Raw genomic sequence first — 14,470 nt, forward strand, 5'->3', positions numbered from 1 at the left:
TTAACAAAATTTCACAAATTTAATTAGAATGAAATGGCTCGGATATTGATATTCCGGAGAATACAAAGAGTTTGATTGAACCTAAGATCTTCATCAACCATAAACCGTGATAAAACACCATCATGTAGTTTGTCCCTGTGTGTGTAAATTCATCAATAAACATTTGTATTTATTAATCATAGATTCTCCGGATAAAGTGTATGACATCGGAGAAAAGATATATGTACTAGCAACATTATTTGACTCTTATGGAGGACAGAAATCAACTGGTGGTGACCATCTCCGTGCAAGGATATTTAATTCAAAATTAAATGCTTCTGCACCGGGAACAGTATATGATCATAAAAATGGATCATACACACTTATCTTTGAAGCTTTATGGAGAGGGAGGTCTATGATATCGGCATCAGTAGCATACACAAGAGAAGCAATAACAGCTTTATATCGAATGTTCTACGAGGTATATATTACATTCTACAATATTATGACGGCCAGCCATTTAAAACTGAATTGATAATTGTTGATAAATTTATGAATGTTGAGTTATTACAACCTGATATGAGCCGCACCATGAGAAAACCAACATAATGGCTTTGCGACCAGCATGGATCCAGACCAGCCTGCGCAGTCTGGTCAGGATAAATGCTGTTCGCTAACAGTTTCTCTAACTGCAATAGTCTTTAAAAGCGAACAGCATGGATCATGACTAGACTGCGCGAATGCGCAGGCTGGTCTGGATCCATGCTGGTCGCAAAGCCACTATGTTGGTTTTCTCATGGCGCGGCTCATATATAATGCAAATCAGAAAAAGCAGTAGCTTATTAGTTTCAAAACTATAAGTTCAGGACTGTGCACATTGTCATATGATACAAGCGGCGCACTTCAAAGTGGAATCAAACATGAGTCCATTAAGATTTAAATGTGATAAAATGCAGCAACGTATATTGAAAAGAAAATGGTAAGAATATGCTTCAAATATCTACCAGAAAGTACTTTGAAATCATTTACACGAAAAATAGGATAGGACAAGGATTGAGTTGTTTTTGGGAGGGATAAACAATGATGCTTATTCAAATTATTAGACCAAATGTAAATATAGATTTCCTGGAAGCACAGAGCACCCCAAACACAGCCATGCATCGCAAAAAAGGCCCACAACAAAATAAAGCTGTAATGGAAAAAAGTATTGTAGACGGGTTGCTTCAAAAATCAAACAATAAGTACATTATAAATATATGAAAATTGCAGAAAAATGGGGATGGGGTGGTAAAGGTATATGAAAGGGTCGATGTAGAGGCTTAAGGTGAAACAAGGATGAATAATTAACAGGGAAAGCCACGCTACTAAACGGAGTGTTCCTACAATATCGCAGACACGCACGTACAAAACACACACCAATAACTAACATATTCCCATAAATAAACAAAAAAAGTAAGAAAAGAAACAAGACTGTTGGGCACTGCCCATAACCAGCACGTACAAACACACATACACACTTATACGCAGGGACAAACAACAGTAGGGCACCGTCTATTTTATACGGCAAGAAACTTTCCAAAAGCTCAGCCTTCCTATAAAAAAAAACAAAGAAGAATATCCAGCAGGGAAAGCCACGTTCAAAAAACGCAGCCTCCCCAAAGACTCACACGAACAACTCTCGCACACCACACACAAACATGAACACAAAAGGACAAACACATACAGGAACACAGTGAGGCACCACCTTAGAACGGTCAGTTGCAAAACACCACTGGGGAGTTTAAACCGGTTTATGGTGCACCTAACCTCACTCTTACCCACCATGTTCGAAAGTCACAAGACAGTGTAAATAAAAGTAATCCCCGCCAGGTGAAATCCTAACATACATAAAGGCAACAGAAGGTATGTAATGTAAAACACATAGATGCCCTTGTAGATATAATATAAAATACAATCCTTAAGAACGTAAAACGCATGTACTCAATGTCTTTGTAGAAGACAGAGCAACAAGGGAAACACCCTTAAGGGCCCAACGGAACAGGCCAAAAATTGCTCAATCCTGGTGGGATTTAAGAACTACTAATCATAGAGTCCTCCACCTGATCCTTCAGACACAATCAAAGAGGAAAGCGTAGCGTCCAACTGGAAAAGGGTTGAACACCAAACATGCGGTATGTCTCAAAACAGTTGGGTCTTAACCTCTTTTCATAAAACGTTTAATTACTTAACTAAATACGATTGGAAAATTGTCATAAACCAAAATCTTACAAAGTTTGTAAACCACATCCCCATCAACAGCAGGTTTTAATATGCCTTCCCGAAGAGGTGATTTTTAATTGACTTTAAACTATAAGCCATAGTAGTACAAGCATGGACTTGCACAACACATGTATAAATTTATATTAATATTCCTAATGAATTCCACACCGAAAACCTATAGATACATGTAAAAAGGGATATTTCTCACTACATGTTTACAAACATTTTAAAGTAATCTCACTGCATTAATAAACATGTCTAATTTGCAATTAAAATTAATACATATAACATTTTTTCCTTGGAGGGACACAACTTGAAAGCCACGAATCAATTTCCATTTAGAGCAAAAAAAAATCCGAAAATGATAAAGATGATAATAGCAGAAGATAATAGGTAAGGGTAAATTTCTCGAAAGCACAGAGCACAAAAATAATAATAAACATGGAGAAAGAAAATACGTTTTCCCATGCACGATATTCATATTGACAGATCTGATCGCACTAAAGAGATTTCTTGATTCTATCGGATCGGAAACGGATCCTACTGTTAGTTGACCGAAGGTTATGTTAGAAATATATGATATTTTCACAAATAATCAATTTACAGGTATCAAGAGGGATTACGCAAGATGCGCAGGTATTTTGAAATTTTTCAGGACTCAAGACAATGTCAAGAACGCACAAGTATGTTATTAAAGACTAAATTTTTGTTGGGTTTCACGTCGCACCGACACAGTTATAGGTCATATAATGACTTCCCAGCTTTGATGGTGGAGGAAGATCCAAGGTGTCGCTCTGTGCATTAATTCATCACAGGCGGGCACATGGTAAAACTACTATCCTTCCGTAAGCCATCTAGATGGCTTCCTCACATGAAGAATTAAACGCCCCGAGTGCGAGTGAGACCCGAACCCAAATTGATAACACTTGGCCACTGAGACTCCGCTAAAATCCATGGTAACGCTATATCGATAATCATGAAAGACAAGTCGATATTGCTTTTTTCGACTTACTTCTTCCAACACCCTCCCCCACCCCCACACCCCCCCCCACCAACCCCCTGTAGGTGCCGTAAGACGTCAGCATTGCTGTTATAGCAGTCATTGTAGTAGATTACTCTATATATATAGTTTCCAAATAGTGTTAATCAGTTAGCAATTCATTGGAAGTGTTTATGAAATTTTTACTCAACAACTGAAATTATCAAATGTGTGTGCAAGGAGAGTATCTCATCCTTTGAAGGATGCAATATTACAAAAACTTCTGAAAATCTATAAAAAAAGCGGAAGGTAGGTGACTTTTGAACCTCCCGCTGGGGATGAGTTATTAATGCAATTCTAAAGGAACGTTAAGAAACAAATTACATGCATATATATAAAATAAATCAAAACGAAGACAAAATAACTTAGGAGCCTAAAAGCACAGAAGCAAGAAAACATACACGTAACACAGTTCCAGCTACGGGCGCTCATATTCGTAGTTTTAACACTTATTAAAATCGTTTTGCAAACCTGAATGGAATCCTAATGCACGCAACGGAATTTTATTCTGGTACTTAAATAATCACGGCAATTTTGAAATTGAAATAGATCATTGCTCTGTAGTGGTGACATACTGTGAAATCATTAATATTCGTGGGGGACTAATTTTCGTGGATTTCGTGGTTGAGTCAATCCACGAAATTTAATCCCAACGAACATGTGAAATTCTTCCATAATGATTCAAGTAGTAAGTTGTTAGACAGAACAGTAAAACCGAAGTAAGAGGTTATTGAAACTTTCCCGCATTTGCGTCACATACGTACATATATTTTTCGGACCTCAAAGCATCTATAGTAAAAAGGCAAGTAATTGCATCATCTTTCGGTAAACTTTTGAGATATTGAAGTAAATATCAGATTTCACGTTTAATTCACATGCAGATTTTTTTTACATTTGATAACTTAGTTTTCTATGTTAATTCCATCAAATGTGGCTCAGTAATAAGGAAGATATCAATTTTGAAAGCTAGTTTTTGTATTATATTCTTTCTAATTGTGATTTCGTTTAGTAATTGTTTTTTGTTCTAAATATATGTTAAACGGTCTACTTTACTGCAAGCTATTAGTTGCTTTCCAGTTGTAAGGCAAATTTCATTATTTTGTTTTTACTTTTGTAAATTATTTATTTTGAAATAGAAATCTAGCCGTTTTACTTGTATTAGGTGTCAAGTTTGAATCGGAAGTTGTGTAACGTAATGTTTAAGTGTTTTTTTACATAATCCGTATTTGTACCATATGGAACGCTAGTACTGCATTGTATTTTTCTATGTGAGTTATCATTTTGTATCCCAGTACCGTATGTCTTCCTGTAAATGTGTTGTTTGATGAGTATGGTACAGTACACTCAATATAATTGTAATTTTAATATATATTGTGTGCGTGTATTGTGCATACCCATCAAATTGTCTGTTTTCTACATGATAGTCGGTAATACAGTATTATCGTTCCAACCGGCTATTGAATTACGTTAATTTGTTGTTGTGAATAAAAGCTGCAATTAATTACCCCCTTGTCTATAAAAGGACTTCTTACTTATATGATTTGTTATCCTTGCCTCCTCACATCCTTAACATACTTTATATTTAGTAATTCCTATAAGTAATTAACTAACTTACGACAGAATTGACAGATATACGAATTGACATATTGTATTCAAGTGATTCATGAATTTAATAACAGGTATACCTTGTTGTTTTACTGGCGCGTACTTTCTATTAGAGCCTGAAGAGGTATGGTGTACCCATTTTATGTTGTTGACATGGATCCTGTTGATCAACGTATCTCGCCTGGATGTGATTACCCAGAGCTGAGGATCTTGGTTCAATGGTTTTGTCTTAACCGCAAAGCTGTTGATCTTTGTACCCGGATGCAAAACACCAGATATTGGGATTCAGAATGGGGTCAACTTCTTCGCGATTTGATGGAACAGTATTTTCACTAGTTCTTTTTTTTTCTTTTTATTTCCACTGCTCAATTATAAATATTAATTTATGTAAATAAACTTGTAAATATACTGAGTGTTGAATTGTTCAAATGGGTTCTATTCCCTGTTTGGCTATCCTCTCAGAATTTGTTAATAATAAAACATTTCCAGTATTTTGAAGAAAACAAATTAACATTATTCATCCTTAAGACATGATTTAAATTCTTTGGATGAAATTCGGATCACGACAGACTCGAAATATTCTTGCATTTTAGATAAAACTTTACGGATGGTTAATATTTTTAAGTTATTGGGAGTGTTACTCTTTTTCAAAATGAACGTAATTGTTAGTTGAATGCTGCTGGTTTGCTTTTCTGTTACTTTAAGTATCTGAATTGTGATTTGTTTCTGTATGTCTTCATAGTACTTATTCAATGTCAGATTTGAAAACTGGTGCTATAACTGGCCCTCAGAATGTATATGTCAGACTTGACTATCATTTAAAGGTGTACGTTCACAGTTTAGAAACGACCTAGCTTTGGAATAAGGTAGCGGTTAATCAACTTGTAATTGATACACTGTTAGGAAACGACAGAGCTTGGAATAAGATAGGTTAATAACTTGTAACTGATACATAAATAGTTTGGAACAAAGACCTGCTGCAAATGAGCAAAAATGTTGCACTAACATACTTAGATAACTTTTCTTATCATTCTCTTTTCAATGACCAATGTTATAAATCACTGTAAAGGTCACAGATTATTCAGAAACAACACTTTTATCCAGGAACTTCCTCATTGTATCAAGGAGCTATTAGTGAAGAAGCTTTCAATGTTCTCTGTCAGCTATTTTGTTAATTATTAGATTTTATTGAGAAATAGGTGGCCAATTGAGGTCTCTGCTAATGATAAATGGGCCGTAGATCAATTGTTTAAAATTGTGGTCCAAGAATTTTTATCGCCTGGCTTATGAAACGCGCATGTCAGATAATTGTTGTCTAATTAAAATATATCACAGAAATCAAATCATTATTATTTTCCTCATTTGAAAAAGGATGTGTTCCAACTTTGTGAGTCTTGTCATACATGTGGTTTTGTTCCTGGCCTAAAACTGAAGTAGGGGACCAGTATTTGATGACAATTAACTCTTATTTGTTTTTCAATCGGATTCCCTGAAGCTATTCCGTCAAAACATTTAAGGCCTTAATTGAATTATTCACGTTTCTTTTTCTGCCAAAATATGTAAGTCTCACTAGGGCGCATATTCAATGTAAAACGCATTTAAAAAGTACAGTAGACCTCGCGATAAATTTCCATGCAATCATGATTGTGAACGTTTCTGAAATTGTTCTGAAACGTTTCCAATTTCCTGTTTCACTAGCGGTCATTTTTGTGATCGTCTTGTCAAATGATATCTAAACGGGAATCATTCAGCCAACCAAATGCTTGTTCGGCGTTCCCAGTAGATGAATTTATTATTCAAACCAAAAACCACTGATGCAGCAGTATATTCCTTAAATTTGCAATAGATTCTTCTTTAAAATGATTACATGTAACGTACAACAAATAGCTCATGTTCCCATATTTCTTCATATTTTAGTTTGTAATAAAAAATAAAATAAATTATGTCTAGATTGGATGGTCAGTGTGTTGCGTTACAAACAGTTAGGAATGTAGTTTGCACCGCCTGACCATGGCTAATCTTTACCTTGGAAACTAGCATTTATTTTTGTGCGTATTTTTGTAGTTCTTTTGTATATATGTTTCACTATATATACAATATATTCTTAAGCATAGTAACGTAATATTTACACCGAAATCAAACATACACTTCAAATATAAAAAGTGCAGAAAAAGGTCTAAAACTCAAAAGAATCCATCAACACACAAATACAAACAAGCAACGAAATCAAACATCAAATCAACAAAAGAACCAACAATTCTAACCGTCATTAAAGTATCAACTTGAAATAATACACAATTAAACACCCAAACGCCGAACAAATAAAGTTGTTGTATAATGAAATGTACGTTATGAAAAGTACTTTACCAATCACCAATAACAAAATCAAGAAAGAAGTCTTTGAAAATCGAGCCACTAAATTCAAATTTGAATGTATGATATGCGACTTTCTCTCGCTATAGCGCGAGCAAAACATATAAATCCTCATACAATTGTGTAAAATTCAAATGTATCTTTCAACTGCTCCGTTTGTTTGCCCATTTACCACACACTCTCTCTTTCTCACTAGAGCAGTGATAATTTTATCAGCGAGGTTTTATAGCGACATGAAAATACAGATTGGCTTTTTTCTGCTGTCGTTTACTTGTTTTGGGTCTAACGCAATTTTTCAACAGTATTTCAGTCATGAAATGGCGGGCAGTCAACCTAACCAGTGTTCCTCGACTCTGTATCAGCACAAACCTGTTCTCCGCAAGTAACTGCAAACTTCCCCACATGAATCAGAGGTGGAAGACTAATGATTTCAGGCCAAAGTCGTTTATCACAAAGTCACGGAGAACATACGCCCCGCTCGAGGATCGAACTCACGACCCCGCGATCCGTAGACCAACGCTTTACCTACTGAGCTTAGCGGACGGACTCGCTGGCGTATAAGCTAATATGCAACATATATCTACAATAGCTGGTTTAAAGTTTTGCATCAAGCGAAGAAGAATTGTTCCGACAACTTATTATAAAAGTTCTTAAGAATTATAGACAAAATATGAGTTGGTGCACGACATGATCTAACGGGTTGTCGTATGTTTCTTTTTGTTGTTGTTTTGTTGTTGTTTTTTTCTTTTATTTATTAATTTTGATTACAGTCAAACTTGTCTATAAAGACCACTCTTGGGAGAGAAAAAAAGTGGTCTTTATTTGGATGTGTTCTTTATTCACAGGTTAAAATATACTGTAAATGTTTAAATGGGAAACAAAACATGTGGTCTCTGATCGGAGCTAGTCTTTAACACAAGTTTGACTGTATTTCCTCATATTTCATTAAACAATCATAACAGAAAACAAATGATGAACAAATCTTTCTATTTTCGATTTTAGTTGAATTATATATAAGATATAAATTATGATATAACTCTCGCTGATCGAAAAGAATTGAACGGAAAGAGCCTGCAATATCTTTCTTATTGAGTAGAGCTATTATCTAAATATTTCTTCTTATTCAACAATAAAAATAAAACAAAAATAAAAAATATTTTCCTTTTTTTCAATGAATTAAATGCAAAAAGAAAACAAATGCAATTTTAGCCTAATAATACATAAGTCTAATCCATGCGTCATACGAAAGACGTGCATCCGATTAGTTGTGACTGAGTTTGGGATTATCACACCTATGGATTATAGACATTAATTGGTATAATTTTGAGTAAATAAAAATAGCTTGCGACACAATTTCATTATACCCTTTGACTTCTATACAGCTGAACGCCTTTATTTACTTTAGTTGCTTTCTCTGAAGAATATCATTCGATTCCGTGTGTATTAACTCCTCCAGATTCTCACCATACATGTTTTTAACTTAAAAAAGAACGAAGGATTAATTGTGCTCAGTTTGCACGGAACAGTGTGACTACATATTCTGTAAGGTAAGCAGATTTAATATAGTTGTGCAATATACATGACTTGCATTTTCTGACATAATCATCCGTATCATTTGAAAGTAAATTTTGTATAATATTTCATTTTACACAAACCGTTGAAAATGAATACAGCTGTCTCCCTGTGTATTTTGAATGTATGCTATGTTGATGCAAGGTTTTTATTCATTATTCCTCTTTTGTGTCAGATATGATCAGTCACTTTTCAAATCACTCACGTCTCTATTTCTTGAATTATTTCATCTAAACTGGAAACGCTTCGAAATATTAATTTTTGTAATTTTCATTCGCCATAATTAAACCTTTTTTTATAAAATCCTTTCAAGACTTACCCTAAGCCTTCTTTACTCAAGGGGAAACAATCTGTTTATAAAGTGAAATTATAGAGTGATCACTGTTTGTTAATCCTAATTCTGTCCGTGTTATATTATTGCAAAGGTAAAGTAACCTGTCTATGTTAAATGATGTGCATGATAACACTGTCTTGCATCGAACAATCCTGAAATTGTTTTCTTTGATTTTCTCATATTTCTAGGTATTTTCTTCATATTTTTACGCATATATATGGGTAGTAAAGATTGTTTTCTTTCCAGCAGTAGCATTTTTAGTATATTTCAACATGTTAAATTCTGTGGGTTTTGACTTTTTAAACAAATATGTATAAGTTAGAAATCAGAACAGAAATAAATAAACTTAACACTGAAGCTGTAAAAAGCATCAAGATTTACTCGATACATTTTCAAGTAAATTTGCAGAATATAAATCTGAACTGGAAAAGGCAGCTTCGCAAAGAGGTGATGATCATGACACAGCATTAGATGACTTTAAAATACAACTTCCATGATGGCCCTATATATTGCTCAAAAGAGTTGACCTGGCCTACAGATGTGTTTTTACCCTACATTAGCCAGTTTCGAATTAAATTAGAGACCATTAAGACAACTATTCTGACCAAGTTTCATAAAGATTAAGTCACCACTGTAGCCTTTAGAGAGTTCACAAACTTTGCCTTTGGTTTGACCATGTGACCTGATTTTTGACACCTCAGGACCCAGATTAAAACTTGACTTATATCATCAAGACAAACATTCTGACCAAGCTTCATAAAGATTTAGTCACAACTGTGGCCTATAGTGTGTTCTATTTTCCCTTTCATCTGGTCTACTGACCTACTTTTTGACCCCATATAACCCAATCTCAAAATTGACCTAGAAACAAGGCAAGCATTCTGACATAAATATTGGGTCACAACTGTGATCTCTAGAGTGCTCACAAGCTTTTACTTTGATCTTACGTACTGACATAGTTTTTGACCCACATGACCCTCTTTCAAACTTTACCTAGAGATCATCAAGACAAACATTCTGACAAAATTTCATAAAGATTGAGTCAACACATTGGCCTCTAGAGTGTTCACAATCTCTTCCTTTGATCTAGTCTACTGGCCTAGTTTTTAACCCAAATTCGAAATTTGCCTAGAGATCATCAAGACAAACATTCTGACAAGGTTTCAAAAAGATTGAAACACAACTGTAGCCTCTAGTATGTTCATATTTTCTTGAATTTGAACAGGTGACCTAGGTTTTAACCCCACATGACCCAGATTCGAATTTGACCAATAGATGATAAAGACAAACATTCTAACCAAGTTTCATAAAGATTGGGACACAACTGTGGCCTCTAGAGTGTTCACAATCTTTTCCTTTGATTTTACCAGGTGACCTAGTGTTTAACTCCACATGACCCAGATTCAAACTTAACTTATAGATAATCAAGACTAGCATTCTGACTAATTCTAGTGAGAACTTGGATTGTAGTCTCTAGAGTGTTGGCAAGTTTTCCCTTTCATCTAGCCTAGTGACCTAGTTTTTGGCCACACATAACCCAGTTTCTAACTTGACCTAGAAATCATTAAGACAAACATTCTAACCCAATTTCAAAAAGATTGAGTCACAACTGTCGCCTCTAATGTAGTCACAATCTTTTCCTTTGATTTGACCGGGTGACCTAGTTGTTTTGATCCACATAACCCAGATTCGTAGCTAATCTAGAAATTATCAAGACAAATATTCCGACCAAGTTTCATAAAGATTGGGTCACAAATGTGGCCTCTAGTCTGTTTAAAAGCGTTTCCTTTGATCGGGCCTACTGACCTAGTTTTTCATTCCACACGACTCCGTTTCAAAATTGACCTAGATATTATCAAGACAAATATTCTGGCTAGGTCTCATAATCATTCAGTTACAAATGTGGTAACTTGTGTGTTCACAAGTATTTCCTTTGATCTGGTCTACTGTCCTTTTTTAACCCAACATGACCTAGTTTCAAACTTGACCCAAAAATTATCAAGACTCACATTCTGACAAAGTTTCATTACGATTGGGTCACAAGTGTGGCTTCTAGAGTGTGCACAAGGCAAATGTTGACGCACGACGCACGACAAACGCTGAGGGACGCCGGACAATGACCGGTCACAATAGCCCAACTTGAACACTTTGTATTCTGATGAGCTAAAAACATCGTCTATTTGTTAACAGATCCTTTCACCACAGAAAATTTCACACTTTTGCCAGGGCATTAACTTATTTGATCTTTACATAGTTTTCTATTCAGGCTGCTAATCCATGTAGCAATTTTGCATGCTTTTTCACCACTTTGAAGTAAAAGGTGCATAGTTTGCACGAGGTTCTAGGTCAGTAGCCACCTAAGCCTACCATAAAGTCTTAGCGAAGTTGTCTCTTTTTTTTTCCCAAATAATTTATCCGGGATCATTACTTTACTTTAATGCAGTTAACTACACATATATCTAAACTTGATAGTTCCTACATGATGTTTGTATTTTTAGTTACACTGTCTACAGGACGAACAGTTTCGATGTAGATTCGTTATAACGGCGTAACTATGACCGCATGGTAAAATGGCTTATTGGGTCAACGTAAGATACGAGTCATGGTGTCAGTATTTTAAAAGAAATGGTGTCAAAATATGTGTTTGAAGTAACATGCCGTGTGTCCAGTTCTTATAATGTAAACGGAAAATGTCGGAACATGTTGTCCTAGTATCTGATTAATTTGGCTGCTTTAGGGGTCGCACCTGGTAAACTCCGTATTGAGCAAGCTTCCTTGCTTGGCGCTCAGCATTAAGAGAATATTGCTAGGACTGGTCAGCCCGGTGTTAGTATAATGTGACCGGGTGGTATTCCAGTGAGGCAGCACTATCAAATTTATTTAATTTTTTATATATATTTTTTATATATTCGTTAACTAGAAAGCCACTCCGTTTATGACAAGTAGAACTCGTCGTTTATATCACAGATAAAGTTGTTGAAAAAGACGTTGAACCCGAACACACACATTCAATGTATATACGCACTAAGCTATTTCTTCGGCAACAGGGTCTAGCATCCCAAGTGGCACGCTTTCTGTCCGCATTTGCATTTCAACAGTGATTTCAGTTGGCATATGTTATCATGCTAATCGTGTGACGTATGACTTCAAAGTCTATCCGGACAAACAAAATATCGCCAGACAAAAAGTTCTTCTTAAAACGCGCTTTTGAGACTGCATTTATTTTTCCATGTCGTTAAATTGGTATTTGTCATAAATAGAGTGGCTTTCTAGTTAACGAATATAAAATATTTAAACTATGTATTATAGAGCTGGACAAAACTCCTTCCTCTGAATATTGAATAAGTGGACAAGATTTCACCCAAAAAGTTTGTTTTTTATCATTATTTATCATTTTCAGGTGTAGCTGCACAATGAGTGTTAAAGGCACAAGCCTCTAGATTGCATGACATCAAAAGGATATAAATTTAGGAAACGGAAACTTAATGCTGCTTTCTAAACATAATTACTGTCTCGCTTTTTTAATGGAAACTTTCTATACTGAAAATTGAAAAGCATTTGCAACGCTTTACACAAGATAAAGCGCTTTAGTTATCAATATCTATATTTAACGATCGTTAAATACATAATCCTCCGTGGTGTGCTAGTAATGGCAGTGAGAAAACTTTTATTCCCGCGGCGGCCCAAATCGAATCCCGACTCGGGCGTCTGGTTGTCTTGGGTTGTCATTTTTAAGACAGTTTAGAAAAAAACCTCATATTCCACCAATGGTCTTAATATTACCAAATATGAATGTTAAGAAAAGATCACTTTTAGCCACATTTGTAGGTCAATGCCCTAAAAACCGGTCTTTATACTAAAATTGAAAACCAGATATAGATATTGTTTGCTTTTTTTTTCTGTAAAATTCAATGGAGGGATTTTGTTTGCTATATCATTCAGATCCCGATATTGCTGAATTCATATTCTCTGGACATCATGTTTAGATGAAATTAATTCAATGTTACTAGTATACGTTAATAAAGATGAAAAGGGTATTTATTTATTGCTGTACTTCCACTTCTTTTTTTTTGAGTTTTGTTTAGTGTATTACATATACTTTTTCATTCGTTGTTCTTTTCCTTTCTGCTTGTCTGTTATGTTCAGTCCCATTGGAAAGCAATTTAATTGTTTTATAATGTCAGAGTCCCTTTGCACATTGGCGATAGTTACAACTTTTTGAATTTGATTTAATTACGTGGACAAAATCCTGCAGCTCCATCTCTTATTTAGTTATAAGAAAACTAGATTTAGAAAATATCAACAAAGGTGTAAAATAACAATTTTCATGGAAAGGTGACTATCAGACTGAATCTAAAATTTTTAGAGAAAAGACTAATCACTTATAAATAGCGGAATCATGGGGGCGGGTGAACTTATCATTAAACAAGGGGGATAAGAGGCAAATGTTTTACTGAATTCTGTGAAGAGAGATTCTTTTATTATCAAAACGATCTGGTTTAATAGAAAATTAAATTCAATGATGCATTTGTTAGCTTTTTAAAATGATTTGATGCCTTAATTGGATACATTGACATTTTTGCTCTAATCATTTTCATCCCTCTGACAGATATTAAACTACTGTATGAACCAACACTAGGGGCACAACTTTCTTCAAATGTAGATTAATTAATTCGTCACAGAATGACTAGAAAGCATTAAAATATTATGATATTATTTAAATTTGATCCCTTTAAACACCGTTAAACTTCATGAATTCAACTCACGTCACTAGGACATCTTACGCCAAAGGTAATACATTTTCGGGAATTCTACGGTTTATAATAAATTTGTTATTGAATGAAACAATGAAGAATTTTCAAGATTATGTTTTGTTCTAGCTGAACAAGCGCAATTGACTATCGGTTTTGCGGTTTTCGTTTAACGGTGCTCATGCGTAATTGGATACGAATTTTCTAGTACACGTTTCTCGTTTTTCACTCAATTATCGTTTAGTAGACGGTAACCGAACGAATACCGGCTCGTATCCCGAACTCTCTCTCTCTTTATTACATAGCTTAAGCATAAAACAACACAAACCTTTACCTTATCATCAGAAAAGTCAAGGTGCCTTGTTGCATTTTCCGTTACTGCTTATGAACAGACTCAATCAAACCGAGTCTGCAGTTTTCACTGTTTGCCTTGTTCTCGGTGCTTCCGAGGGATCTACTTTTCAGATTTTATTTATAGAGATTTAATCAAACATTGCGTCCCCTTAGCGCAAAATGTAGTGTAACTTCCTTGCTTCTTTTTAAAAAAAATACAGGACA

General features: G+C 34.9%; 1 protein-coding gene across 1 annotated transcript in view; it reads left to right on the forward strand.

The window, feature by feature from the left end:
* LOC123549848 (NXPE family member 1-like) overlaps positions 1-14,470 on the forward strand; it is a 72,792-nt gene that overhangs the window by 20,889 nt on the left and 37,433 nt on the right. The window contains exon 4 of the mRNA XM_045338287.2: positions 183-460. Within this exon, the coding sequence (XP_045194222.2) occupies positions 183-460 (278 nt within the window). The remainder of the gene's footprint in view (positions 1-182; positions 461-14,470) is intronic.

Source organism: Mercenaria mercenaria, chromosome 6 (assembly GCF_021730395.1).
Source record: "Mercenaria mercenaria strain notata chromosome 6, MADL_Memer_1, whole genome shotgun sequence".
NCBI lineage: Eukaryota > Metazoa > Mollusca > Bivalvia > Venerida > Veneridae > Mercenaria > Mercenaria mercenaria.